The sequence below is a fragment of the Callorhinus ursinus genome, unplaced genomic scaffold, assembly GCF_003265705.2.
Source record: "Callorhinus ursinus isolate GAN/ISIS: 27379988/994484 unplaced genomic scaffold, GSC_fseal_2.0 scaffold33, whole genome shotgun sequence".
Taxonomy (NCBI): domain Eukaryota; kingdom Metazoa; phylum Chordata; class Mammalia; order Carnivora; family Otariidae; genus Callorhinus; species Callorhinus ursinus.
The window spans coordinates 427,701-454,889 of record NW_027397095.1 but is presented as its reverse complement, the minus strand read 5'-3'; the positions used below and the strand labels follow the sequence as shown (position 1 = coordinate 454,889).

The 27,189-nt window shown below is 46.5% G+C and overlaps 1 protein-coding gene across 1 annotated transcript; it reads left to right on the top strand.

Moving 5' to 3' along the window:
- Positions 1-24,421: 24,421 nt before the first annotated feature.
- Positions 24,422-26,251, top strand: LOC112809172 (small integral membrane protein 10-like protein 2A). Its single transcript, XM_025852550.2, has one exon. The coding sequence runs from the start codon at positions 24,640-24,642 to the stop codon at positions 24,862-24,864; it is 225 nt and encodes a 74-aa protein (XP_025708335.1). The 5' UTR covers positions 24,422-24,639; the 3' UTR covers positions 24,865-26,251.
- Positions 26,252-27,189: the final 938 nt, after the last annotated feature.

The following is a 27,189-nucleotide window of genomic DNA, read 5'->3' as shown; positions in this document are numbered from 1 at the left end:
AGCCATGGGAGAGTGCTCCTGTGTCAGTGAGTTCTCTCCTTTCCACCCTTCCATGGCTTCCCCTGGGCAAGCCCAACAGTCCTAAGGTAGGGGCAGGCCCAGGCCCAGCCCCAGACCCAGCGCTACCCATTCCCTGTTATGCTCAGTGGATAAGGAGAGAGGTCAGCTGGGAAATCACTATTTATGGAAAATGGGAGGGTCTCTCTGGGCCCTTCAAGAGGAAACCATGGACCCTTAAGAACCTGGACGAGAGGAAGGTAGCCCCTGATATCATGATGAAGTAGGACATGTCTATGAAAAGGCTTGGATTCAGAAGCGGCTGGTCCAGAACTAAGCTCCTTATCTTCCCTTTGCCCCTTTTGGTCCTCCTGCTGGTTACCCCATCGTCCCCCGACTCATCCCGAGTGCTCCTCACGCCCGCGCTCGGACTGGTCCCTCATAGAGAGTCACCAAATCCGTTCTGCCTGGTTCTCACTTCAGTGGGTCCCCTCTTCTCCCACCCCGAGTCACCAGCCCCAATTCCAGTCACCTGGATTACAGGGTGAGCCCTGGGATTGCAGCCGCCCTGCCACCAGGGCCCAGCTGATTCTGGAACCTCTTTTTCTCTTCCTGCTGTTGGTGTTTCTCTATGCCCGACGGCAGCTGAGAGCCTGTTGTCGTCATATATATAGTCAAAGGTAACAGTTAGACTTCCACAAAACCACTCGTTTAGGACACAGCCACTCGTGCCAACAAAGGACGACGTGTGAATCTTGAAAGTTCTGCTTTGGGATTAAAGCCTGAGGTTTCCTCTGCTTTTGGGTGGATGACGTTCCTCCCTCAGACTAAAGACAGACAATTACCGAACGAGCCACCAGGGGGCAAAACTGCTTTAGTTTAGTAAATAACAATCGTCTCTTACGACAAAAGTGTGCACCGTTCCATGATGAATCAAACTAGCTCACTATGACTTACACAATGGAAAATATAAATAAACCAAGAGTAGAAAATAAAAGTCACCTGGGGGCGCCTGGGTGGCTCAGTCGTTACGCGTGTGCCTTCGGCTCAGGTCATGTTCCCAGGGTCCTGGAATCGAGCCCCACATAGGGCTCCAGTGGGCTCCCTGCTCCGCGGGAAGCCTGCTTCTCCCTCTCCCACTCCCCCTGCTTGTGTTCCCTCTCTCACTCTGTCTCTCTCTGTCAAATAAATAAATAAAATCTTTTTAAAAAATAAAAAATAAAAAAATAAAAGTCACCTGATTGTCCCGTACCTCAGATGACCTCAACTCAGAATATCATGGCATTTTGCTCATGTTATTTTTCCCCCTTTACCTAAATGTAAATAAAATATTTTAAATGTAGTATTTCTCTACATACTATCTTGTTTCCACTATGTAACAAAATCTTATAAAAATCTTTCCTAGGTGTGATTTATCCTTCTATGGCATTATTTGCTATTGCTTAATTATTACCAAAAAAATCATTCTTCATTGTGGTTAAATCTCTGTGCATACAGAAGGGGAGGAAAAATAATTTTCCTTCTAACTTTCTAGATTCTTAATTGAGATTCCCCCCTCCCCATAATAAAAGACAGATTAACAGAAGAAAAACAAACACGTTTAATAAGATGTATATCTCCTGTGTACATGGCAAAGGCCCAGGAAAACAGTCATTCCCCTCAAGTGGCCCAAGCTACCACATTAAATACCTTCTCCAGCTAAAGACAAAAGATGTTGGGGGTCGGGGGCTGCCAGTGACAGGAGGCTCTCAGGAAAAGCACAGTAAACAAGGGCAAGGTTAGTTATGCAGATTTAAGTTGCTGTCTTTTCCTTTTTTAAGAGTTTCTGGAGATTCAGAGACATCCCCTTCCTTCTTCCTGGTACAGCTAAGGAGACACCCTTACAAATGGAGATTTCCGTTATGCATGTGAATGTCTCCGGGCGCCGGGCTGGCTCAGTCGGAAGAGTGTGCAGCTCTTGACCTCGGGGTTGTGAGTGGGAGCCCTATGTTGGGCGTAGAGATTACTTGAACGGATAAATAAACTTGAAAATAAATAAATAAACATAAACATCTCTTACAAAAGGATAACTTCTCCTGGGTTTTTCCCGAACGTCTCCAGTGTCTGTAGCCTCTCAAAAATAAGCAGCCCCAAAGAAATATGCCAAAGAGGCGTATCAGGGGGTAGCAAACTCTGCTCCCCCCAAAGCATTGATAAGCCCTTCATTTTAGGTTATCAGTGACTAGAAGAGGAATTGCTAGCTCAAAGGCGGTGTGATCCTTTTAGGTTTGGGACACGCATTGGCCAAGTTGCTTTCCACCAAGAGGGTGACAAACAATCTTCCCAGAAGTGTGAGAGAATGCTGTTTTGGCCCTGTCCTTTACAACACGGTTCCTATTGTTAAAAAACAAAATTGAACCAGGTAAATTTTAAAGATCTAGTTGGCTTCATCACATGATTTATGAATCGGGCAGCATCCCATCTAGCAACCAGAAAGGAGCTCCAGAAGACTACAGAAAGGGAAAGGTCTTTTAAAGGCAAAGAGGGAGAGGAAAAGAGGAAATTATTAGCAAAGTACCCATTGTTTTAGGCAAGGTCACCCTCCTGAAGGGAGCGGAAAGGGTCTATCAGTGAATTTCCTAGTGCTGACCAGGAAATTCCTGTGTTGGCTGGCTAAAGGTTACATTCCTAGGATGGTTGAAACTGCAGTCACGTTAGGTATTAAGTCTTGGTTTACTGACTTGGGGCCTGAGTTTAAGTGGCTCCGTTATGGCTCTGTGGTTTTCTTTGTAACATTACCTTTTGAAATATCTGCCAGTGTGACAGGCGACATATTATGTCATCGTTTTTTTTTAAATTGTACCTCTTCAACAATCAAATGTAAACAAAATATTTATTGAGCATTGATTCGGTCTCATGCTCTGTACCCTGGGAACCCAGCAGGGAATAAGACAGGTATTGTTCCACTCTCCCAGTCTCAGCTTCTAGGGAGATGGGGCATGTCTCAACCAAAGTCAACCAATAAACCGGAAGTCGTGGGTTAGAGAGGAAATCAACAGGGCAGCGTTAATAGAGTGTAAGGGGCGTGTTCTTTGGCTACTGTTGGGAAGAAAAAAATTCTTTTCACCTTCTAGGTTCTTTGGCTGCTCTAATAATTCAACTGATGTAAGACAGATGTAAAACTAGACTTCTAAACAGAGCAAGCAAGCCTAACTAAGAGAATCCCTCTCAAAATAGGGTCAGGAGGGGCGCCTGGGTGGCTCAGAAGTGAAGCGTCTGCCTTCGGCACAGGTCATGATCCCAGAGTCCTGGGATCGAGCCCCGCATCGGGCTCCCTGCTCTGCGGGAAGCCTGCTTCTCCCTCTCCCACTCCCCCTGCTTGTGTTCCCTCTCTCGCTGTGTCTCTCTCTCTGTCAAATAAATAAATAAAATCTTTTTAAAAAAAGGGTCAGGAGGCCATAAGGGAGGAGGAATTTATGCATGCCCTCAGTGGGAGAAACTATTAACTTGTAAAACCTTTTCAGCCAGGTGCAGTCCTCACCTCCTCACCAGGGCAACTAGATTATCCGCATTCTTCACTTCGAAAGCCAATGCACTTTAACAAATTTCAGTCCCTTGTTTGCAAATAAAACCAACCAATCCTAGTTAACCTAGTTTCAATCCCTGTTTTGCATGAAGGAACTAAATGAGAGCTACACTTGTCACTTTTCGCCTTTCTAACTCTGCCCCCTCTTTGTCTTCCTCGGAACATGAATCTGGTTTCAACCGGAATCAGTGGCTCCCAAACTGCAATTTTAATTGCCCAAATAAATGCCCATCTGCTTATATTTTCAGGGGATTCTCTCTCGGTTGAGGCAGGTTTAAACAGGAGAAAAACAGAAGTTTAATAACATGTTCTTAAAAAGAAAACCACAGGCCCGAAATGGTGTCACTTAGACCGAGTTCCCAACCTGGGGCTTAATACCTGATCTAACTGCAGTTTCAGCCGTCCCCAGAAATGTAGTTCTAACTGGTCAGTCAGGACTTTTGCAGTCAGCGCCAAGGAGTTGGCCTCCTGGGTCCTCCATTCCCCAAAGAAAGATGAGGTAATCTGCCTGGTAAGACCCCCTGCTTTGCCCAACCTCAGGGAAAGAAAGCCTCCTGGCCTGGAACAATCTTTTTTTTTTTTTCTAGTGACTTCTTGCCCCACCCTCCTATTAAAACCTTCCACTTTGCCCTCTAGATGGGATGCTGCCCAATTCGTGAATCATTTAATAAAGCCAATTAAATCTTTAAAATGGACTCAGTTGAATTTTTGTTATTTAACAATGTGTATCTCTGTGTATGTGGCAGAGACCCAGGAAACTGGAGTAACTCTCCAAAATGGCTGAAGCCATCACCTTAACTATCACCTTCAGCTAAAGACAAAAGAAGATGTCGGGGGTGGGGTGCCTGGCTGGCTGACTCAGTCGTGAGAGTATGTGACTCTTGATCTCGGAGACATGAGTTCGAGCCCCACGTTGGGTGTGGAGATTACTTAAAAAAAAAAAAGTAAACTTAAAAAAAAAGAAGATGTTGGGTTGCGGAGTCAGTTTTGGGAGGCTACCGGGAAAAGCACAGTAACCAAGGGTAAGGTTGTTATGCAGATTTAACTCATTACCTTCCTCACTGATAAACAGTTTCAGGGCGCCTGGGTGGCTCAGTCAGTGTAGCGTCTTAAGCATTTGCCTTCTGCTCAGGTCATGATCACAGGGTTTCTGGATCAAGCCCCATATCGGGCTCCCTGCTCAGTGAGAAGTCTGCTTCTCCCTCCCCCTCTGCCCCTCCCCCCGGCTCTTGAGCGCTCTCTCTCTGTCAAATAAATAAATAAAAGGTTTTAAAAAAATAAACAAGTTTCTGGAGATTTAGAGCCATCCCCCACCTCTTCCCGGTACAGCCAGGGAGACACTCTTAAAATGGAGATTTCCCTTATAAATGTAAATGCCCCTACAAAAGGGTAACTTCTACTGGTTTTTCAGAACTTCTGTGTCTGCAAACTTTCAAAAATAATCAACTCATAATAAATATGCCAAAGGGTCATATTTTGGGGTGGCAAAACTTGCTTCCCCTCACTACTGATGAGGTTAAACGGTGCCTCCCCTTACGCTCTGCAGCTACCCTGTTTCTTCTGGGGTGTGGTGGGGGGTGGGGGTAAAGGGAAGCTGACAAGAAGCTTGCAGTCATCATAACGATGTCCTACATCTTGTGAAGAGCACACTCCACTCCTCCACCATCCTCTCTGGGCTGGCGACAATGAAATGCTGAGGTGGCCTTGTACCAGTAGGAGGCCTGTTCCCTGTCTCACCACAAAAGCAGATAGCAGCTTGGCAGGCCCAGTAGAAGTACACACCCCCTCCAACACACATGCGTGCACACGCACACCCACACCCTGAGGTATGCCACTGCTTGTGACATGGGATGGTCAGAAGGAAATGACCACCCCAAGGCCCTGAGCAGAAGCTTTGGGCTCTCCCTTCATCCTCACACAGACTCATAGGCCAGACACTTCAAGCCTGGACATTTGCGATTATAATGGCAGTGCACACTCTAATTGTGGAAAACTTGTAATGTGTGAGGAAGCCTTCTGCCTCCAAAATACCTCTCCCACAAGCCTCCCCTGTCACTGCCTTTTCCCTGAATTCCTGAGTAGTCAGGAGACATGGTGCGCTCTGGAGGGTAGCCCCACCTAGACAGTGCCTTCAACATTTGCTATGTTTAGAACTGACTCCTTCATCCTAAACTGGCATTGGGTCTGGAAGTATTGCTTGAGGAGGACAAGCTTTTTCACACCTATAATTTTTGTTTTGGTTTGGTTTGGTTTTTTGTTTTGTTTTGTTTTTTTCACACCTATAATTTTTTTTTTTAATTTGCTAGAAAACAACTTCATAGCAACAGCAAGGGAAGTCGTTGTATGAAGAATGAGAACAGGGCCACGATCCCACCCTATTAATGTGTCAAGTGGGTTCATTTTCCCTGATCTTTTCTTTTGGGGCATGCCTTCTTCATGCGATGTGAATGAAAAGTAGCTTCTAGAAGGCTTGAGTACCTGTAGCTATTGGCGGTAGTGTCAAAGAGAGACAAAGCCAGACATTAGAATGGTAGAGACAGATCTTAATCAGTAAGATACTATTGCAACAGGCAAAGGAGGTGAGTGTGAACTGAACTCAGCTTCCATTTGTATGGAGGTGACCTGACCAGGCATTTTAAAGGAAGTATGATAAGTAGGATGGCAGTAAGGGGGGACTCATTACTCACTGGGTGCCTGGGTGGCTCAGCCGTTAAGCGGCCGACTCTTGGTTTCGGCTCAGGTTACGATCTCAGGGTCATGGGATAGAGCTTCCTAGCTGGGCTCTGCACTCAGCGGGGAGTCTGCTTGAAGATTCTCTCCCTCTGCCCTCTCCCCGCCCCTCAGTACCCCCTCTCTGAAAAATAATAATTTAAAAAAATGGGAAGTGGGGGAAGGAGTGTTGGTCCATATGAAACCCATCTGGATTTATTAACTGGCCCCTATCAAGGTTAGGCCCTACTCTCTCACAGAGACTGGGAGACAGGGGCCCTATCTTTAAACGCTGACTGGAACAGACAGTAAATGCTTTTCGAAGCCTTGAGTTTTCTCATGCAGGCACTTTAAGGGAGACTAGGTTCATCTTAGGGATGAGGCCTTGAGCTGTTAGGAACTATGTTGGCGTTTGTTCACTGTAGTGCCTAAATGGGGTGTCTCTCTTGATCGGATGGGGGCCCCCAAGTGTGAGGTGACGATCGAGTGGAAGCTGGTGGTGCAGGCAGTAAAAGGATTCACCTGCGGCAGAGCAAAGGAGATAGAAGTTTATCGAATACCCTACAAGGGCGCTGTGGGCAGGACAGCAGAAGAGAGGCTGCCTGCCATGAGGCAGTGGGTGGGGGCCATTTTTAAAGCGGGGAGGATAAGGGGGTATGGCGACCAGTGGAATTCTCCCTTTTTTGGTAACTGTGCCTGGTTATAAGTAGCCCATTGGTCAGTGAGGGCCTATGGATACTTCCAGGTGGGTCACCTGATGGGCCTGCCTGGATTCAGCCAGGGGGTGGCTGTGGGCCTTTCTGCATTCCATTGCTCAAGCCTGTTGCCTAAAAGCAGCCTCCACATTCACTTCTTTATAGACCAAGGTTGAGGCCTAAGCGAGAAGAGGGCTCAGAAGAGCCTGGCTAGAATTTGGTCAAGGGGGAAACCTCTGTTAGCAGACCATGTGGCTTCAGTGGGGTATAACACTGATCCCAAGCCCACAAGACAGAGCAATTGAGTTACTCATTGACTGTTGTTCTGAGAGTACTTTATATGTATTCTGGATAAAAGGCCTTTGTCAGGTAGGGGATTTGCAGTATTTTCTCCTGGTTTGTGTCTGTTGGGACAGGCAATTCACCACGGGCCATGTGTGTCCCTGCATAGTCTTGCTGGGTGAGGCCCTAACCACCATTTACCCTGACCATTTCTCACGCTGAGGGGCATGCTGTCATACCCCCAACAAAAAGCAGGCCCACTTCTAGTTGTTATAAAAGCAGCGAATCCCCCAAGCTCAGTGTCTTCTGCTGTAACACAGTCCATGGTCTGTACAGGCACCCATGACGGGCCCTTTGCATCGCCCCCGTGGGCCCTGGGCGTGTAGGGACTGGCCCAAGCATCATACAGACACTCTGGCTACTACTTTTACAGTGAATAATGAAGCGCCTTGTCTCGGATTCTGCAGCCTGTGTCTTCTGCCAGCATCCATGGAACAAGAACAGGCTAAGCTGCTAGTGTGTAGGTAGGATAAAATCTCAGATCCTGCACAGTGCTTGATAGTTCTGGCGATAAGGATGAGAAGCTGATGGAGGTAGGGATTTCTAGACAAGAGGCTGAGGGTCCCCACAAGCCAGGTTAGGGCATGTGAGAAACCTTCCTGGGATCCAGGAGGGAACACTCTTGCCCAAATGGTGGGCAAGTGAGGAGTAAGGGTGCCCCACCGTCCTTCCTGTTAATGACCGTTAGAGGCCAAGTGCTGGGACTGAAAGAAGCCACCTGTTGACACCTGAGTTCTTGTCCTCTCTTTTTTTCCTAGTAGCTACCATCCCAAAAGAAGGTTATCCACACATGCAGACTACGTACCTTGTAGGCAGCCGTGCCGCTCTACCACCTACTTTTTTTTTTAAGATGTTATTTATTCATTTGACACAGAGACAGAGAGAGGGCACAAGCAGGGGGAGCAGCAGAGGGAGAGGGACAAGCAGAGTCCCCGCTGAGCCCGGAGCCCTACTCGGGGCTTGATCCCTAGACCCTGGGATCATGACCTGAGCGGAAGGCAGATGCTTCACCGACTGAGCCACCCCGGCACCCCGCCCCCTACCACCTACTTTTCTTGGGACGTAGTATCCATTTCAGAAGTCACCATTCTCCAGGGCATTTTCAGTTATCACACAATTTCTCCTGGGCTCCATCACAGGATTCCTCCACTGGGTACCATAGCTCTCCCCTGCCGCCTGCATTTTTATTGGAATACAACTGATATACATCACTGTATGAGTTTCAGGTGGATAGCATAAAGGTTTGACTTACATATATTGTGAAACGATGACCACAATAAGTTTAGTTAACATCTGTCATCTCACGTAGATACAATAAAAAGAAACGGGGAAAAAATGTTTTCCTTGTGATGAGAGAACTCTTCGTGTTAGCAAGCCCTCTTGCTCAACTATAGACCCCAACAGTTACAATCAGAAATAGTCAAGAGCACTTAACTCATGCTCAAACTAAAACCCATTGTGCTTATTTCTTACTGCATTTTCTTGAGGCATTGACAATGACCAGAACATTCCAACTTCCACACCAGAAAAGCCCTGATAGTAATGGGATGCCTAGAAGACCACACCCAACAGGCCCCCTTCGGTGCCCATGATCATGGGTTGAACACGTACCGACCCCCAGATGCCAGCACCTGAAATAAATTTCTCCCTTTCTCTTTCCCAAACCCTCATCTCTTGAGTTATTGGCTTGTCCTGTGATGAATTTATCTGAGTTTGTTGGGCAACAATGTCGGTGAACTCAGCCAGGAGCTGTGCTCTCGATGTGTCCAGCCCCGTCGGGATTCCCCAGTCCAGAGCAGTTGGCCCCACAGCATGCACACCAGGGCTCACCTGTTCATTTTTCCAGTTAGTGGCTCTGATATATCGGTCAGTAACATTAGGATTTACTCTCGTAACAGCCTCCCTATGAGTCACACAGCAGTGTTAGCTGTAGTCCTCATATTGTATATTACATCCCTAGTACTTATTTGTCTTGTAACTGGAAATTTGTCTCTTTTGACCACCTTCCTCCAACCTCCCCTGCCACCAGCCCTGCTTCTGGTAACTACAAGTGTGATCTCTTTTTCGCTAAGTTGGGGACCTTAGTTCTTGATCCCTCTCCTCTGGGTGGGCAGAGGAAGGGATGTTATCATGACAGTGGGACAGCAAGCCATGGAGCCCAAGTTGGAAGGGAATAGGACGATGGTGGCTGGTTCAAGGGGTCACCAAAGCTGAAATACACAGTGTCAGAACGAGGGCACACAGCTTTAGGTAACGAAAACCGTCAGAAGTTCATCTGTTGAGCCCAGGTGGGCAGCCACTCAGAATTGAAAGTGATGAATAGCTTTGCTTACTGGTACAGACCTCTCCCTGCCTTCCACACCCCCAGATGACTGCCTCCTCCTCCACCAGGATTTCAGCCACTTTAAAAAGGAGTATGTGGGGGGAACTTGCAGGGAGAGGGACTCAAACTCTTAGGATTGTTGGCAACCTACATCCAAGTCACCATCCCACCTGGTCGTCTGGCAGCAGAGGGCGCTGGTCACAGAGACAGCCCAGGGCTTGAGGTGTCCCCGCTAGAGCGGTGGCCTGTGAGGAGGCACATGGGGAGGAGGCAGATGGGCAGGTACCTCCTGGGGCTAGGAGATGAAGGAGAAAAAGCCTCCAGCCCTTTCCCTCAAGACGGCCTCCTCCAGTCCGGTCCCCTCCCCCTTCCCCCCTCCCAGCCAGAAAGGCCCAGAGCTGCTGTTCACTCCCTGGTCCATATTCCCATAGGGAACACAAAGAGCCTGAATCCAATGGATAAGGTCTGCAGGGCGCCTGGGCGGCTCAGTCGGTTGAGCGTCTGCCTTCAGCTCAGGTCATGATCCCGGGGTCCTGGGATCGAGCCCCGCATTGGGCTCCCTGCTCCTCAGAACTACTACGAACCAGCAGAACTCAGCTGCTCTCGGAAGTCTGCCCAACCCGCCCCTTGGTGAAACTTGTCATATTTTCACTGACTCCGGGGCTGTTGCCGATGGCCTAGCCATTTGATCTGCCACTCGAAAGAGTACAGGCTGGTAGATTAAAGACACCCTCTCTTGGGGCACCTGCCTGGCTCAGTTGGAAGAGCATGTGACTCTGGATCTTGGGGTCATGAGTTTGAGCCCCATGTTGGGTGTAGAGATTACTAAAAAAACCCAAAAAGACACCTCTCTTTGGGGTCACAAACTGCAAACCAACTATGGACGCTTATGGGACTGTCGGGGTCACTCACAGAGATGCCCACAGTAGAGGTCCGTTCTCCAATGAGACCAACCAAAATCAAGCTGCTGATTAAGCCTTCACTACTGAGATTGCCATCGGACGTGGCAACACATCTGCCATCAGGGACTGGGCACAAAGCACAGGACCCTATGTTTCTGATGCAAAAACTAGACTTGTGACTCTTGCAACAAAGGAGGCCACATTGCACGGGCCATTGACCCTGCTCACTCCTGACAGGTTGACTACATCAGACCTTGGACTGTACCTCCCAGGGCTATGGATGGTCTCATCACTTTTTTTTCTAAGATTTTATTTATTTATTTGTCAGAGAGAGTAGAGCGTGAGCACAACCTGGGGGAGTGGCAGAGGGAGAAGCAGGCTCCCCGCTGAGCACAGAGCCCAATGCAGGGCTCCATCCCAGGACCCTGGAATCATGACCTGAGCCGAAGGCAGACGCTTAACCGACTGAGCCACCCAGGCATCCCAATGTCTCATCACTTTTGATACGTTTTCAGGTCACGTGTTGCTGTTGCTGTCTGATCAGCTGACTCCCAGCTCTCCAACCCACTTGCAGCCTGACCAATGGTGCACCTTTTTTTTTTAAAGATTTTATTTATTTATTTGAGAGAGAGAATGAGAGATAGAGAGCACAAGAGGGAAGAGGGTCAGAGGGAGAAGCAGACTCCCTGCTGAGCAGGGAGCCCAATGTGGGACTCGATCCCGGGACTCCAGGATCATGACCTGAGCCGAAGGCAGTCGCTTAACCAACTGAGCCACCCAGGCGCCCCAATGGTGCACCTTTTTTTCCTCAAGCATCACCCAGTAATGGGCCAATAGTCAAAAGTATTTGATGCACATTCCACACTGCACTAGTATCTGATGTTGATGAGCACCGGGACGATGTCTGATTCCACATCCTCTGGGTCCACACACCTTAGTGGGCAATTTGATCACTGAATGCAGCTGTCCCCAGCAAGGGATCTCTTGGCAATGATTAGGGTGAAAGCAGCAGGGGGTGATTGAAGACAAGGCGAAGTTATGGGTACTGGGATGGGACATACCGATTATGTGGCCGATTATGTGAAAAGTGCCAACTCCAGTACCGTGGGAGAGAATTCCTTTAGACCTCCAAAGGTGCAAGGATAGGGGGCAACGAACACTGCTTTTGTCCCCGAGATCCGGCATTGCCACCCGAGTCACACAGTGGCTGCCGAGTTCGTAGTGCCCTTCCTCGTGAATGAAAACACTGTCACCAATGACATGCTGGTCTGAGATTATTTTATCATTCCTGATGCCATGACTGGCAGCTCCTGAAAATGAACATGAGGCGGTGCAGTGTTGTTTCCATCTTATGTCAAGTCATAGGCTTTTCTGACACTCGAGGGGCCTTGGGTTTTGCCATGTATGGATTAAAGCTGCAAATACTTGGTGAACCAAACCCATGGATTGATGACAACAAATCCTGAACTGTGCCTCTTTGGGCTCTATGTATGTGGGGGAGAGTGGGCCATGGATTATCCCTCCACTGGGGATAGGGGTTGCTTTTTGGCCCATCTCTTGCCCCTTGTAATTATTGACAAAGACACTGAAGATCATCAGGATAGCTAAGCTCCCTTATGTGTGATGGATACTAGTCTGGCCTTAGACTATATCCTTACAGTCTAAAAGAAGAGCTAGCAGTCCCCCGGGACTTTTCTAGAGTTGGGTGAGACCAGGACTCTGGGAGGCAAGGAGGAGGTCACTCCTGCCAAGCAGTCTCATCCTGCAGCTTGGAGTTCTGTTGAAAATCCTTTATGAGACAAATTAAGCAGATTCGATCCCAGACTCTGTTGGTCTGATTAATCAGGGTGGCATGCTGATATAAAACTTCAAATTTGGCTAAGAATGTGATGGGCGAAAGGGTGCCGTGTTGGGAGAGGCAATCCACCGTGGGCCGTGAGTGCTTTCGCACATTTTTTGCCGGGCATGCCAAGACTGGAAGACCCTGACTGCTCTTTGCCTGGCCATTTCTCAGGATTGTTTTTGCATCACGGCCTTGCGGGATGAGGTGATGTCTTCCCCTACACAGAGAGGGCTTGTTTCCACTTGCTATAAAACCAGTGAATTCCCCAAGCTTGCTGTTCCTCTCCTATAATGTAGCCCACTGCACGTGCCAACACCCATGATAGGTCCACTGCATCACCTCCGTGGGACTTAGGGAGCACGGGGAACCAGCATGAGCACTCCTCAGATCCTCTGGCTGTTGCTTTGCCAGGAGTAATAAGGTCATTTTCTCACACTCGGGAATCTCGTGTCTTTTGCCAATATCCACGAAGCAGTAACAAGTTAAACTTTTAGCTGATAAGTAGGGTAAAATCTCAGATTCTGTACAATTCCTGACAATACCTAGTCTTTTCAGTTCCTTACCAGTGACTTCTAAAGAGCACAAGTTTTTAATTTTGATAAAGTCCAATCTATCAGTTGTTTCTTTTGTGGATCGTACTTTTATGTCACAGATAAAAATTCTTTGCCCAATACCAGGTCACACACAGCTTTTCCTGTGCTTGCCTCTAAGAATTTTTACAGTTTTGGGGCACCTGGGTGGCTCAGTCAGTTGAGCGTCTGACTCTTGGTTTTGGCTCAGGTCATGATCTCAGGGTCGTGAGATGGAGCCCCCACATTGGCCTCCGCACTCGGTACAAAGACTGCTTGTTCCTCTCCTGCCCTCACTCTTTCTCAAATAAACACATAAATAAAATATTTAAAAAACTAAATAATTTATAGCAGCAATGTCCACAATAGCCAAACTATGGAAAGAGCCCATATGTCCATTGACAGATGAATGGATAAAGAAGAGGTACACACACACAGGAATATTACTCAGCCATCAAAAATGAAATCTTAACCATTTGCAATGACGTGGATGGAACTAGAGGGTATGATGCTGAGCGAAGTAAGTCAATCAGAGAAAGACAATTATATGATCCCACTCATACGTGGAATTTAAGAAACAAAACAGAGGATCACAGGGGAAGGAAAAATAAAATAAGACAAAATCAGAGAGAGAGACAAACCATAAGAGACTCTTAACTCTAGGAAACAAACTGAGGGTTGCTGGAGGGGAGGTGGGTAGGAAGAAGGGGTAACTGGGTCATAGGCATCAAGGAGGGCACTTGATGAAATGAGCACTGGGTGTTACATGCAACTAATGAATCACTAAACTCTACCTCTGAAACTAACAAAATAAAAAGTAAAAATAAATAAATAAATAAAATCTTTAAAAAAGAATTTTTACAGTTTTATGTCTTACATTTAGATTTATAATCCAGTTTGGATGAATTTTTGAATAAGGTGTCATTTTTAGGTCAAGGTGTAATTTTTCTTTTTCTTTTTTTGCCTATTGACGTTCAATTATTTCAACATGTTTGCTAAAAGGCTATCCTTTCTCCATCAAATTGCTTCTTCATCTTTGTAACATATTGGTTAGCCATATGTGTGTAGGTCAACTTCTGGACTGTATTTTGTTCCTTGATATGTGTGTTTATCTCTTCTTCAATACCACACTGTTACATTATAGTATGATAATTTACAAAATGAAACAGATAAAATACAAACATAAGACTTGATCCTATTTCCGTTACAGACTGTGTTTCCTGCAGCATAGAAGGAGAGTATAATTCATATTCCATACTGTATGATATTGTCATAATGCATTATACTGCATACCTATAAACCAGTGAGTTCATGAAATATTAAATAACTAGATGGTTGGGTTATAAGTACTTTATAATATGCCGGAACCTTTGGTGTTTTTGTGACATTCGAGAAACTTGGTTTGGATGAGATGGTAAGCATTATTATTTTTCCCATTTAAATTAAGAAAAGATAGAGTTCTGCTATCCAAAAATGTGGCCTCCAACATGTTTTCAGTAATAGTTTAGACTCAAATAATGATGAGCGCATATACAATCTTTTTCCACGCTTAAAATTCTAAATAACAACAATAATAGCAATAATAAGGGGGCTCAGGGGCGCCTGGCTGGCTCAGCTGCTAGAGTGTGCAACCTTTGACCTTGGGGTTGTAGGTTCAAGCCCCACGCTGGGTGTAAGGACGACTTTTTAAAAAAAAAAGATAGGGTTCAGGGCAGTCTGCCCCAAAATATGCCACTTTGGCATATTGATTATTTTGAACTAAAGTTACTTAAGAGGGGGGAGGCAGAGGGAGGGAAAGAATAAAGTTACTTAAGAAACAGCCAGTGCAAGGACACTCTGACCCTCCTCTGAAAACAGGAAATCAATGTCCCATGTGGAAGGTACCCTCCCTGCACCAGGAAGATAGAAGGCATCCTTATCACCAGAAGTAGGGAATTCAGAGCCAAGAAGGCTTTATAAACAAACCCTGTCACTTCGCCAATTTATTACCCTAAGCCCAAACTTCTTTGTCTCAATTCCTCACAAATTTATTGTTTCTTTGTTTAAAGGTATAAAAGCTGCCTGCTTTGGTCACTTCCTTGAGTCTTGTGTTTTTAGGAACTCCTGTATGTATGAAATTAAATTTGTTTTTCTCCTGTTAATCTGTCTTATGTCAATTTAATTATTAGATTAGGCGACGAATCTAGAAGGGAAGAAGGGAAAACTTTTCCTCTCCCATAATATCATGCTCCCACTTAACATAGTACAACTATGCCTTGTACAAAACAAATCACTCCCAACTTCTTCCCAATAGGGGATGCCCAATGTCTCGTGAATTATCACATCCAGCTCTAAATTCAAGATTGTTGAGGGGCGCCTGGCTGGCTCAGTCAGTAGAGCACGGGATTCCTGATCTTGGGGGTCCAGTGTTCAAGCCCCACGTTGGGCATGGAGCTTACCTAAAAAAAGAAAATTTAAAAAAGATTGTGGCTCAATGTTCATTTTCCTTTAAGTTTGTCACAATCATGTACTGATATTCTGTAATTTGTGCACTAAATTGTGAGGTTCAACTACCATCAACATACCCTTATATAAGGGACAGGGCGAAGAGAATATGTTGACATACCCACAACACACACACACACCCCAAAATAAGGAAAAAAGAAAATATGAGTAGCTACTTCCATTTTGTTTCTGAAACTAGTCACAAGGCCTTAGTTGGCATTTATAACTTTTCTTCTACTACACCTTCTGTTTTCTCTTGCCCTCAGCCAGTTTCTCAGCTACCAAGTTCTCTTTGCCTGGTGGACCAAGGTAAAGCTCCATTTCTGAGAGATGTGAGCCCTTTGTAGTGCCGCCTGGATGATGTTGCTGTAATCTTTCATTAACTTTGACCACTGAACACCGCAGGATTAGGAGGCGGCTCCGAGTCTCAGGCTTAATCCTCCCTGCCTGCATGAAGAGCAACCAAACATCCCTTGATGATCAGGATCAATCACACCAATTAAACTCCCATTTTTCCTGTTGGTCCAGTGACCTGTGGAGCTTAGATACTAAATAGCTCAACTGTAGTCTCAACATCCGTTCAGTTCCATGGAGTCATGGTCGTTTCTCCTGGTAGACGAATGCTCAGACCTCTAAGTCTGCAAAGGCTAAAATCAAGGCGATAGGAAGAAACTACTTGCAAGTTGGATGTTGAATAGGCAACCCACTGTTCCAGATGATAAAAAATAAGATATGACCAGGGTAAGGTATGACCTATGTGAATTCTGTTGAGCTCTTTCTTGCCTTCTTTTGCTGTAAAACGAGTTCCGTGGTGAGAAGCAGCGTTGAATGGGATATCATGATCGTGAGCATGCCCATGAAAGTGGTATCAGCTGAGGTGCTGCAGGCAGGGAAGGCGAATCCACACTGCAGTCCCCTCCACAATGGAAGGGGCCTGATGTCATCACCCTGCCCCCAGATGGCTAGTTGGAGCCTCCTCCCACCACAAGAAAATGATAGATATTGGGGGTGTGGCATTGGCCTCTGCTATCGGCAGGTTGGAACTGGACATTCAACTGTTCTGATGGCTATAGATCAGCTTCGGTGAGGGGAAGACCCTGTGACTGAGCCCATGCCGAGCCTCCGTCCCTGCAACCACAGCCACTTTGTACATGGGACCCCGAGCAAGCTTCAGAATGGTTGGGGGAAAAGGCTGACATTCTTATGCAAGTCATCTTGTTCACATGATTATTGAGTCTTCATCCCAGTTGATGAACTCTGTTGGGCATTTATATGGAACACAAATGTGTTTATACTCCGTGGCCATCCCTAGAGGGCCAACCACATATTACTTTTCCCAAACCTTCTTGTCGCCAATACCGTAAATTTTGTTCTTTCTAAGACCCTGAACATCAAACAGTGTAGAGCCATACCTTAGGCCATTTCTCCTTCCAAGCAAAGTGAACAACCAGATATATCACTTGAAATGATGTTCTCAGGGAAGGATGATGGGGGGATGGTCCCAAGGTCCTGGGATGGAGCCCGGCATTGGCATCGGCATCGGCATTGACATCGGGCTCCCCGATCAGTGGGGGGCCCGCTTCTGCCCCTCCCCCCTGCTCATTCTCTCTCTCTCTCTCTCTCTCTCTCTCTCTCTCTCTCTCTGTCTTAAATAAATAAATAAAATCTTAAAAAAAAAAAAAGAAACTATGTTCTCAGGGAAGATTTTGGGCTGCCTGTGCGGGGCTGTGATGCCACAGCAGTACGCTTCTGGCTAGGGCCTTTCTGTCATGCGAGCTGGACTTATATAGCTTTGTTTTGTTGTTGTTGTTGTTGTTGTTGTTTTTATTTTTTTAAAAGATTTTATTTATTTATTTGACAGAGAGATAGAGAGAGAGCACAAATAGGCAGAGAGGCAGGCAGAGGGAAAGGGAGAAGCAGGCTCCCCGCTGAGCGGGGAGCCCAAAGCGGGGCTTGATCCCAGGACCCTGGGACCATGACCTGAGCTGAAGGCAGACGCTTAACGACTGAGCCACCCAGGCACCCCTGGACTTACGTAGCTTTGAATCATCTCTTCAAACAACTGGTGTGATAGTTAATTTTCTGTGTCAACTTGACCGGGCTGAGGGAGGCCAAACAGCTAGTAAAACATCATTCTGGGTTTGTCTATGAGGGTGTTTCTGGAAGGGATTAGCATTTGATTTGTGACTAAGGGATTGCCCCTCACCGATGGAGGCTAGCAGCTGCCAATCCTTTGAGGGCCTGAATGGAACAGTAAGGTGGAGAGAGGGAAAATTCACCCTTCTTGAGCTCAGGTGTCCGTCTTTTCCTGCCCTCACACACTGGATAAAGTTCCTGGTTCTCAGGCCTTTGGACTCGGACTAAATTCAACCACCAACTTTCCTGGTTCTCCAGCTTCCAGACAGTAGATTGTGGAACTTCCTGGCCTCTGTAACCTTGTGTGTGAGACGATCCCTATAATAAATATCCTCTTATATATCTACACGTATCCTATTGGTTCCATTTCACGGGAGAACCCTAAGACAACTGGTTATGAAGAGGTCCCTGGATTAGTCTGCGAGGGCTGCCATAACTACGTATCACAGACAAGGTGGTTTAAAAAGCAGAAATTTATTTTCTCATAGTTCGGGAAGCTGAGAAATCAGACATAACATATCAGCAGAGTCGGTTTCTTCCAAAGGCCTCTTTACTTGGCCAGCTTCTCTGTGTATCTTCACACAATCTTCCCTCTGGGCCTATCTGTGTCCTAATCTCCTCTTCTTATAAGAACACCAGTCCTGTTGGATTAGGGTTCACCTCAATGACCTCAATTCACCTTAAGTACCTGCTTAAAGGCCTTATCGCCAAATACAGTCACATTCTGTGATACTTGACATTGGGACTTCAACATATGAATAGCAGGGACACAAGTCAGTCCATTCCAATCCCCAGGAAACCACAACTGTGGGTGGAGAAAGGGGAGGCAGTGTGGCAGACAAAGTCACCCCAGGAGAGTGAACCGCTGCTCATGGACCTTACCTGTCCCTCCATAACCTGCTGAAGGCCAAGTTGTACATATCACATCTATTTCAAGATCCCCCTGTACTCTTCACTAGCCAAACAGGTACGTCAAACAGGGAGGTGATAGGGCTTACTACCCTGAAAGTTTTCGTCTTCATGGTGGCCCTAATTTCTGGGAGCCCTCCATGCCTGTAGTACTGGTTTTGGTTTGCTCTTCTGAGCGGAGAGCATAGCTTTTAAGAGCATGGACTCTGGAGCTAGTTTGTGGTTTCGATTCTGGTTCCACCAATTACTAATGACCTTGGGCAAGTTGCTTAAACGTCCAGTGCCTTAATTTCCTTTTCTGTAAAAGATGTACAATGATAGTGTCTACTTTGCAGTGCTGTTGGGTTTTTTCTGTATTGTTTTGAGGCATCACGTGTTAATGTATGCAAAGTGCTTGGAAGAGTATCTAAGAGAAAATAAGCGCTGTATATGTTTGCTGTTCCTGCTGCCATTGGAAGGGGAAGAAAGTTCCAGTCTTCCATCTGGCCCTTCCTAACAGAAAAAAATCTCACTCCACAGGCCAGGGAGCCATTTGGGGTGTTTGGCCAGTTGCTGGTTCTATCTATTACAACTGAAAACCCCGGAACTAGGGAAATTACTACAGAGTGAGTTTGTATACCCACTGGGCCCAAACTCCATTTCTCATTTGACCTTCCCTAGCCCTTGTTCTGACTTTGGGCAACAGTGTTGCTCTGAGCCCCCCAGGCTTAGTGTCAGCCCAGAGCCATTGTCCAAAAATCCCTGGACAGTGTGGATTTTTATTTCTCCTCTGAACAGTTACCTTGGGAAATCACTGCAGGTCCTTTTGGGGGATGGCTAGGAAGGTTGACAGGACATAGTTATCGTGTTACCATAGGAGCCTTCTTCATGGCCCTTGCTCTCCACTTCATCCTGGAGACTCTGGGGATATGACCTGAGAGGCTGACACTATCATGGTGACTCAACTTTCTGTTTGCCAGAATTCTTTTCTTTTTTTAAAAGATTTTATTAATTTATTTGAGAGAGAGCGTGTGTGAGCTGGAGGCGGGGGGGGGGGGGCGCAGAGGGAGAGAGAGAAACCCAAGCAGACTCTCCACTGAGCAGGGAGCCTGACCACTCAAGGCTTGATCCCAGGACCCTGAGATCAAGACTTGAGCCAAAATCAAGAGTCAGACACTTAACCCACTGAGCCACCCAGGCGGTCCCTGTTTGCCAAAATTATTTTCATGAAATGGGTCATGCTTCTATTTCATTCCTAGGGCCCCCGTGATCTAGTAATCACCACCAAAGATCACTGTTGTGGCAGCTTGGGCTGGGCCATCCTGCTTGTGTCAGCTGGACTCTCACGTGTCTGTGGTCAACTGCTGCTGGTGATCTGGTGACAGGGCCTCTAGGAGTGGGCTGGCCATCAGTTGGGGCTACAGGGATGTTTGAGGCATAAGTCTCATCCGCTTTGTTCACACGGGGGCAGCGGGCTTCCAAGACTAGCAAGAGTACAGGCCCCAATGCATAAGCGCCTTCCCTGCTCGCGGCTGCACTATTTTTGCCAATGTCCTATTGACCAAAGCAAGTCATAATACGGCAGATTCAAGAGAAAAGAAACAGACCACCTCTTCATGAGAGCATCTGCAAAGTCCATGCAAAGTTCGGGATTCAGGGAGGGGAAATATTTGTCACTACAAATGTCACTCTACCACGGGCACCAATTCCATCCCCTCCACCCCCCCCGCTTCTAGAGCCCTCTCCCTTCCGCTTCTAGAGCCCTCTCCCTTTCCAAGCACATCACCCAATTTCTTTAGAGAAACACTGTCCATTTTCATCCGGGAGATAACTAGGTGGGGTTTGGGGGGCGATGGTGGAAATGCACTTTATTGAGCCATTTGTCAAACAGATTTTATTTTATCTTTTTAAAGATTTTATCTATTAGAGAGAGAGTGCGTGGCGGGGGGCGGGGAGGAGCAGAGGAAGAAGGACAAGCAGACTCCATGCTCAGTGCGGAGCCCGATGTGGGGCTCGACCTCATGACCCTGGGATCATGGCCTGAGCTGAAACCAACGCTTAACCGACTGAGTCACCCAGGTGCCCCTCAAGTAGATTTTAAATAACCAGCTCCTTTGATGCCATCTTCCCACTTCCACTCTCCATACCTGGAGAGTCGGGGTGCTTCCTCCACAACACCGGCTTTTGCTCCTGCCCCACCCAGGCTTTGCCCGAGATTTGCTGGCCCCAATTGATTTTCAGAAGGAGCCCATCTGCATTCACTCAGTGAATTTCTCAAACTCTTGATCCTTTATCCTCACCCTTTCCACTAATTTTATGAATGAATTTACTCTGCACTTCTAATTGTTTCTATTTGATTTGGAAAGGTAAACACCTGTGTTCTATCCAGTGTCTTCTACTACAAAAGCCTCTGATTAAATTTAAATCTATTATCTCTAGACCAAAATAGCAGTTTAAAAAATGTATTCCTCCCATATGTATTAAGAGTGGGTGATAGCAGATAGAAGAATTAAGGTATATGCACTCTATCATGGGAAAGAAGAGCCAGGAGACTTGTACAATTTCCTAAAGACAATAATTTTGGCCTATTGCTGTTTATAGTCAGTGTATGATGTGAGGGAGGAGGCATTTCCTTTGCTTAATGCGTCACTGTAGGCTATTTTGTCTACTTTGGTTTCTCCCAAGGCCATGGTTGAGATTTTATCATTTTCAGGCTGCTTATGCTGTTCTGCCTGCCTCAGGCAAAAATTGGAATATAAAAAATAAGCAAAAGGGCCAGGACCTGGGCAGCCTGAGGGGCAGGGAGACAGGGGAGGAGAGGAGAAACCTAACTATCTCCTTCCTGGCTGTCACCACTGCCCCTGGGGGCTCCAGGACCCATTAGCCTGTGTCTTCATTGGTACACCCTTTTTACTGGGGAATTGGAAATACTGATTACAATTAAGACAGCAGGGGTGCCTGAGTGGCTCAGTTGGTTAAGCGCCCCACTCTTGATTTCGGCTCAGGTCTTGATCTCAGGGTGGTGAGTTCAAAGCCCCGCGCTGGGCTCCCCACTGGGCATAGAGTTTGTTTTAAAAAAAAATTAAGACTGCAAAACTTTGAGACAGTAACTCCCTTCATACAAACGTGCAAATATATATGCATATATAGTGTCTAACCTTGCTAGTAATCACAATATGCAAATTAAAACAGTGGGCTATCTTTTCAGCTATCAGAATGTCAAGGATTTAAAAGAAGATCAATGCCCGTTATTAGGAAAGTTGAAAGTGTTCATGGATATATTAGTACAAGCTGTGTGGAAGGCAGTTCTAACATGTATCAAAATCCATAAACAGATGAAATCCTTTTTAGTTTAAGATTTTATTTTTAAATAATCTCTACACCCAATGTGGGGCTCAAACTCACAACCCCGAGATCAAGAGTTGCGTGGTCTACCGACGGAGTGAGCCAAGCGTCCCAGATGAAAGCCTTTTGATTCCAGAATTCCACCTCTCAGGATGTATCCCAGGGAAATATCAGAGAAGCCTACAAAGATATGCACGCAAAGATATTAATCTCTACCTTGGGGCGCCTGGGTGGCTCAGTCATTAAGCGTCTGCCTTCGGCTCAGGTCATGATCCCAGGGTCCTGGGATCGAGCCCCGCATCGGGCTCCCTGCTCCGCGGGAAGCCTGCTTCTCCCTCTCCCACTCCCCCTGCTTGTGTTCCCTCTCTCGCTATGTCTCTCTCTGTTGAAAAATAAATAAAATCTTTAAAAAAAACCTCTACATTGTTTATGCTTGTGAAAAATTTGAAACCATCCAAATATCCATTAGTTAATTATTGGCCATTCATAAGGAATAATACACAGCCCATAAGGAATAATACGCAGCCCATAAGGTATCAACATGGAAAGATATGCAAGATATATTATGTTTAAAAGCAGCGGTCAGGGCGCCTGGGTGGCTCAGTCGGTTAAGCGTCTGCCTTTGGCTCAGGTCATGATCCCAGGTCTGGGACTGGGCTGGCCCCATCAGGCTCCCTGCTCAGTGAAGAGTCTGCTTCTCCCTCTCCCTCTGCCTGCAGCTCCCCCTGCTTGTGCGCGCTCTCTCTGTCAAATAAATAAATAAAAATCTTTAATAAAAAAGCGGGGGCGCGCCTGGGTGGCTCAGTCAGTTAAACGTCTGCCTTTGGCTCAGGTCATGATCCCGGGGTCCTGGGATGGAGCCCCAAGTAGAGTCGGGCTCCCTGCTCAGCGGGCAGTCTGCTTCTCCCTCTCACTCTCCCCCTGTGCTCTCTCTCTCTCTCAAATAAATAAATAAAATCTTAAAAAAAAAAAAAGAGCAATTGTCAGGGGCCCCTGGTTGGCTCAGTCGGTTAAGTGGCCAATTCTGGGTTTCAGCTGGGGTCATGATCTCGGGGTCATGGGATCAAGCCCCGTGTGGGGTTCTGCTTGTCTCTCTCCCTCTGCTCCTCCCCCTGCTCACTCACTCACTCTCTCTAAAATAAATAAAATCCAACCAATAATACGTTTTGTGTTAATTAATTGAATTTAAATTTAAAAATGGAAAAAATAAAAATAAAATAAAATCTAAAAAGAAAAGCAATTGTCAAGGCAGTATGTCTATGATTCCATTTTTTGTTTTGTGACTTGTGTGTGATATATGTATATATGCCTTGCTTATAATATATGTAAATAATTGATAAAAACATATACCAATCTGTTAATAGTTTTTCAAAATAATATTGAAATATTAAGAAATTTAGAAAAGTTGCTCAGCTTCACTGATAATTAAAATGAATGCAAACTGAGGGTTCTAGAGGGGAGGGGGAGGGGGATGGGTTATCCTGGTGATGGGTATTGAGGAGGGCACGTTCTGCATGGAGCACTGGGTGTTATGAACAAACAATGAATCATGGAACACTGCACCAAAAACTAATGATGTAATATATGGTGATTAACATAACAATAAAAATTAAAATGAATGCAAATTAGAGGAGTAATGAGCCGTAATTATTGCCTTTCATATTGGTGAAAAAAATTCCAAGATTAACACTCCATGTTGTACACAGCCCTAGTCTCAAAACTTTTTGATCAACCACATGTATTAAAAAGTAAAACTTTTTTGACCTCAAACACTAAATATGTTCATATGATTTTTTTATAAATAAAAATGGGATTATATTCCTCATTCTTTTCTGCCACTTGAAAATTCATGCGTACAGCGATGTTCTCTGCAATAATGTTTGGCATAAGAAAAACTGGAAACATTCAGAATGTTCATCAATAGAGGACTGATTTAAATATATGATTGAACATCAACATACATGTTAGGGTAGTGATCAGTCGTCCAAGAGAGTGAGGTAGTTATATATTATTGACACGGTAAGAGCACTATATGAACATATCAAGTCTGAAAGTATACACAGAAAACAGAATGGTAGTTCGTGGCGGGGGCGGGGTGAAGAATGTGAAACTAAGCAGGGTATCTGCTTCCCATTGTTCTGTTTGTGCTGTTGAAAATGTCTAACAACTTGTCTGTATAACTTTTCCCATTAGAAGAATACTAAAGATGTAAAACCAAATTTCCAAAGCCGCTTGAATCATTAAAGCAGAAGGCACACATTTTACGGTTGAGAAAATGAATAGGTTTTGTGTGTTCGTACTAGCTCACAGTTGAGGACTGGAAAAATTCCTAAAGGGATTTGAGGCAACAGGAAACGGGTTCACACTTCTAAGCTATTCAAGATCATGTTTACGAAGGAACTCTTCCTACGTTTTGTGCAAGTTTCGTTTTGCTTCCGTTAAAATTTAAAACATTAAAAAAGAAGAAGAAGGACCACCAGGAGGAGGAAGCTGGGTCTCCCGGGAAAGCCACGTGCCCCTCCCCCTCCCCTGCCTCCCGCCTCGGGTCCCCGCCCCCCCCGTCCCCCTCCCTTCCCCGTCCAGGGGCTCGCCATCTCCGGCGCCCCGCCCACCACGAGGCAGCTCAGTCTGGCGGCCCCAACGGAGCACCAGCGATCGTAGATCGCCGCGGCCGGGAAGGAGGGCGTTCGCGCGGCAGCGCGGCTGGCATCGGCGGCCGCCCAGTGAGCCCCCGCGCCGATTGCCCTCTGCGCGCATCTCTCGGTCCGTCGATCGGTGGGTTGGCGCGGCCGGCTGGAAGCCTTGACCTCCCGGCACCGTGTGGGAGGCGACATCAGACCGATGGCGGCGGCGGCGGCGGCGGCGGCAGCGGCGGCCCTGTCGGCCCTGGGGGTGCGGCTGTCGCGCTCGGCGGCGGCCCGCGGCTCGTACGGCGCCTTCTGCAAGGGGCTCTCACGCACGCTGATCACCTTCTTCGACCTGGCCTGGCGGCTGCGCACGAACTTCCCCTACTTCTACGTGGTGGCCTCGGTGATTCTCAACGTCCGCCTGCAGGTACATATTTAGAGCAACTAACTTTGTGGCGTTCGGGGATCCCCGAAGGATGGCTGGCTTCCACCCCGCGGCTCCCCCGCTCTAGAGCACAGCGGCCAGTAGACTCGCACGCGCAGACTCGCCGGGCTGCCTTTCCACGGCCTTCTCTTTCCATGTACATGGGCGGCTAGAAATCCTCATTTGCGGAAAGCCTACAGTATAACCAGAAAAGCCGAAGATAGAGTGAAAGGGTGATTCTCTAGGAAATAGATAGTTCAAGGAGCCGGAAAGAACTTTAAACTCCGAAGATCCTCAGAAATACTTGAGACTTTCTTGCAGCCGTAAAACACACAACAGCCCGAACGGGAGGAACCGATGGTGGTCTCAGGATGCCCGAAGGGGGGAAACCAGAGGAGAGGTTACTAACGACCCAGACGTAAACTAACTGCACAACGACGGTCCAACTGGGCAAGGAAATCTTCCAAGTTAGAGTAAGATGCGAACAGACTTCCAACAGAATATGGACTGAATTCCAAGCCATTAGCTGGATTGCGTTGGAAGCTGGGGGAAATTAACAACCGGATCTGGAAGGCATGCATGGCCTCATCCCCAAAGCCAAGTCGGTGGCGAACAGAAACACTACGGCCGCAAAACAAACATTTCAAACTGGACAAGGAAAGCAGGCTTCGAACAGGAAGCTGCCTCAGACCGGGCCGGGTTTGAACAGCTGCCAGGAGTGGGAGAAAGGGATCAGCTCGAACACCGATCGGCACGTGCAGCGCTCGGAGAGACCAGTCATCCCGTGCAGCTCGGCTCTTCGGCGAACCATATTTCAATAATCATTCCGATGGAAAAAGAAGTTACGGTTTTCCGCTCTTAGACCAAATCTGTCAGCTAAGCAGGGAAGACTTCATTCGTGACGGGGCTAGAACCGGATGGGAAGGTTAGCCCCTTGGACAGTGCGCAGTCCGGGCAACAAGTGGGCAGGCAGAGAGGAGGAAATGGAGCGGTGGCATTATTCTCGGGAAGCAGAAAGTCCAGATTCTGTCTCTAGTTGAAAGAATAAGGCAGGTTTAGGGATCGTATTATTAAAGCGAACAAGGTAGCCACCGGGGGATTTAAAAATAGTGATTCAGCCAATAGTGAGGGGGGAGGGGGTTGCTGGGACAGCGGGAAGTCAAAATTCCTTATGTTATCAAGTCAAAAAAGTAGTAATAAAAGCATATTCTTAAGGAAGAAAGGACCTAACCACTATACAGACAGGTGTAAACGTTTTTGCCTCTGGCTTAGTTCCCTAAGTTGAGCAGGATGGGCAGGGATTTACTTACTTTTCATTATATGCCTTTTTTTCACTATTGGATTTTTTGAAAACTATGTGTGTATTGCTTTCATTAAAAAGTAAAACTTACTAAAAACTGAATTGACTGCAATTAGAAGGACATTGGGGGGGGGAGCCGGGGATGGGCAGAGAAGGCCAGGGAGATTGCACCTTCCTTTCTGCAGCAGTGTATGTGTACCCTAAAATGTTCCTGAATGATCCCACGAAATAGGATTTCCTTGCTTTCCATACAAACCTTAGACCCCAAGGAAAAGCTTAAAAATAAAAATGGCCAGTCATCTTAAGGTAGCCCAGAGCTTCCTCACTCTCTGAAACTGCATGAGCAAAAATTTCTGCAGCGATGTAGTTAAGGTTTAAAAAAAAAAAAAGATTATTTCATAAAATACTTGCAATTTTTCAAAACTGTTCTCCAGGTTTATCAAGGCATAAGTGACATATAACCTTGTGTAAATGTAAGCTGCCCAGTGTGTTGGTTTGATATACTTCTACACTACGATGTGATTGCCCCCAGCCTTAGCTGACCTCTTGGTCACGTCACATAATTACTGTTTTTTTTTTTGTGGTGAAAACATTGAAGATTCCTCTCTTAGCAACTTTCAAGTATATGATAGAATATTAACTATGATCACAATGCTGTGTCTTAAATCCCTAAAGTTTATTTGTCTAACTGGGAGTTTGTACTCTTGGACCAGTATCTCCTCACTGCCCGCAGCCCCCTGGTAACAACCATCCTACTGTTTCTGTGGGTTTGGCTTTTTTCCATTCCACGTGTAAGTGAGATCAGACAGAACGTTGATGGACACTTTGACGAGTGCCTCAAGATTAGACGAGGTGCTTACACTTTAGTATCGGTCATAATAGCAAGCCGGTGGAATAAATTAAATGTCCCACATTAGTGTAGGGGCGCAGGGCAGGCCGCCCCAAGATGGCTGCTTTGGCATGACTGTTACTTTGAGTCAAAAGCTGTCAGAACCCAGCAGATGCCAGGAAAGCTCTTTACCTGCCGCTCAACTGCCTGT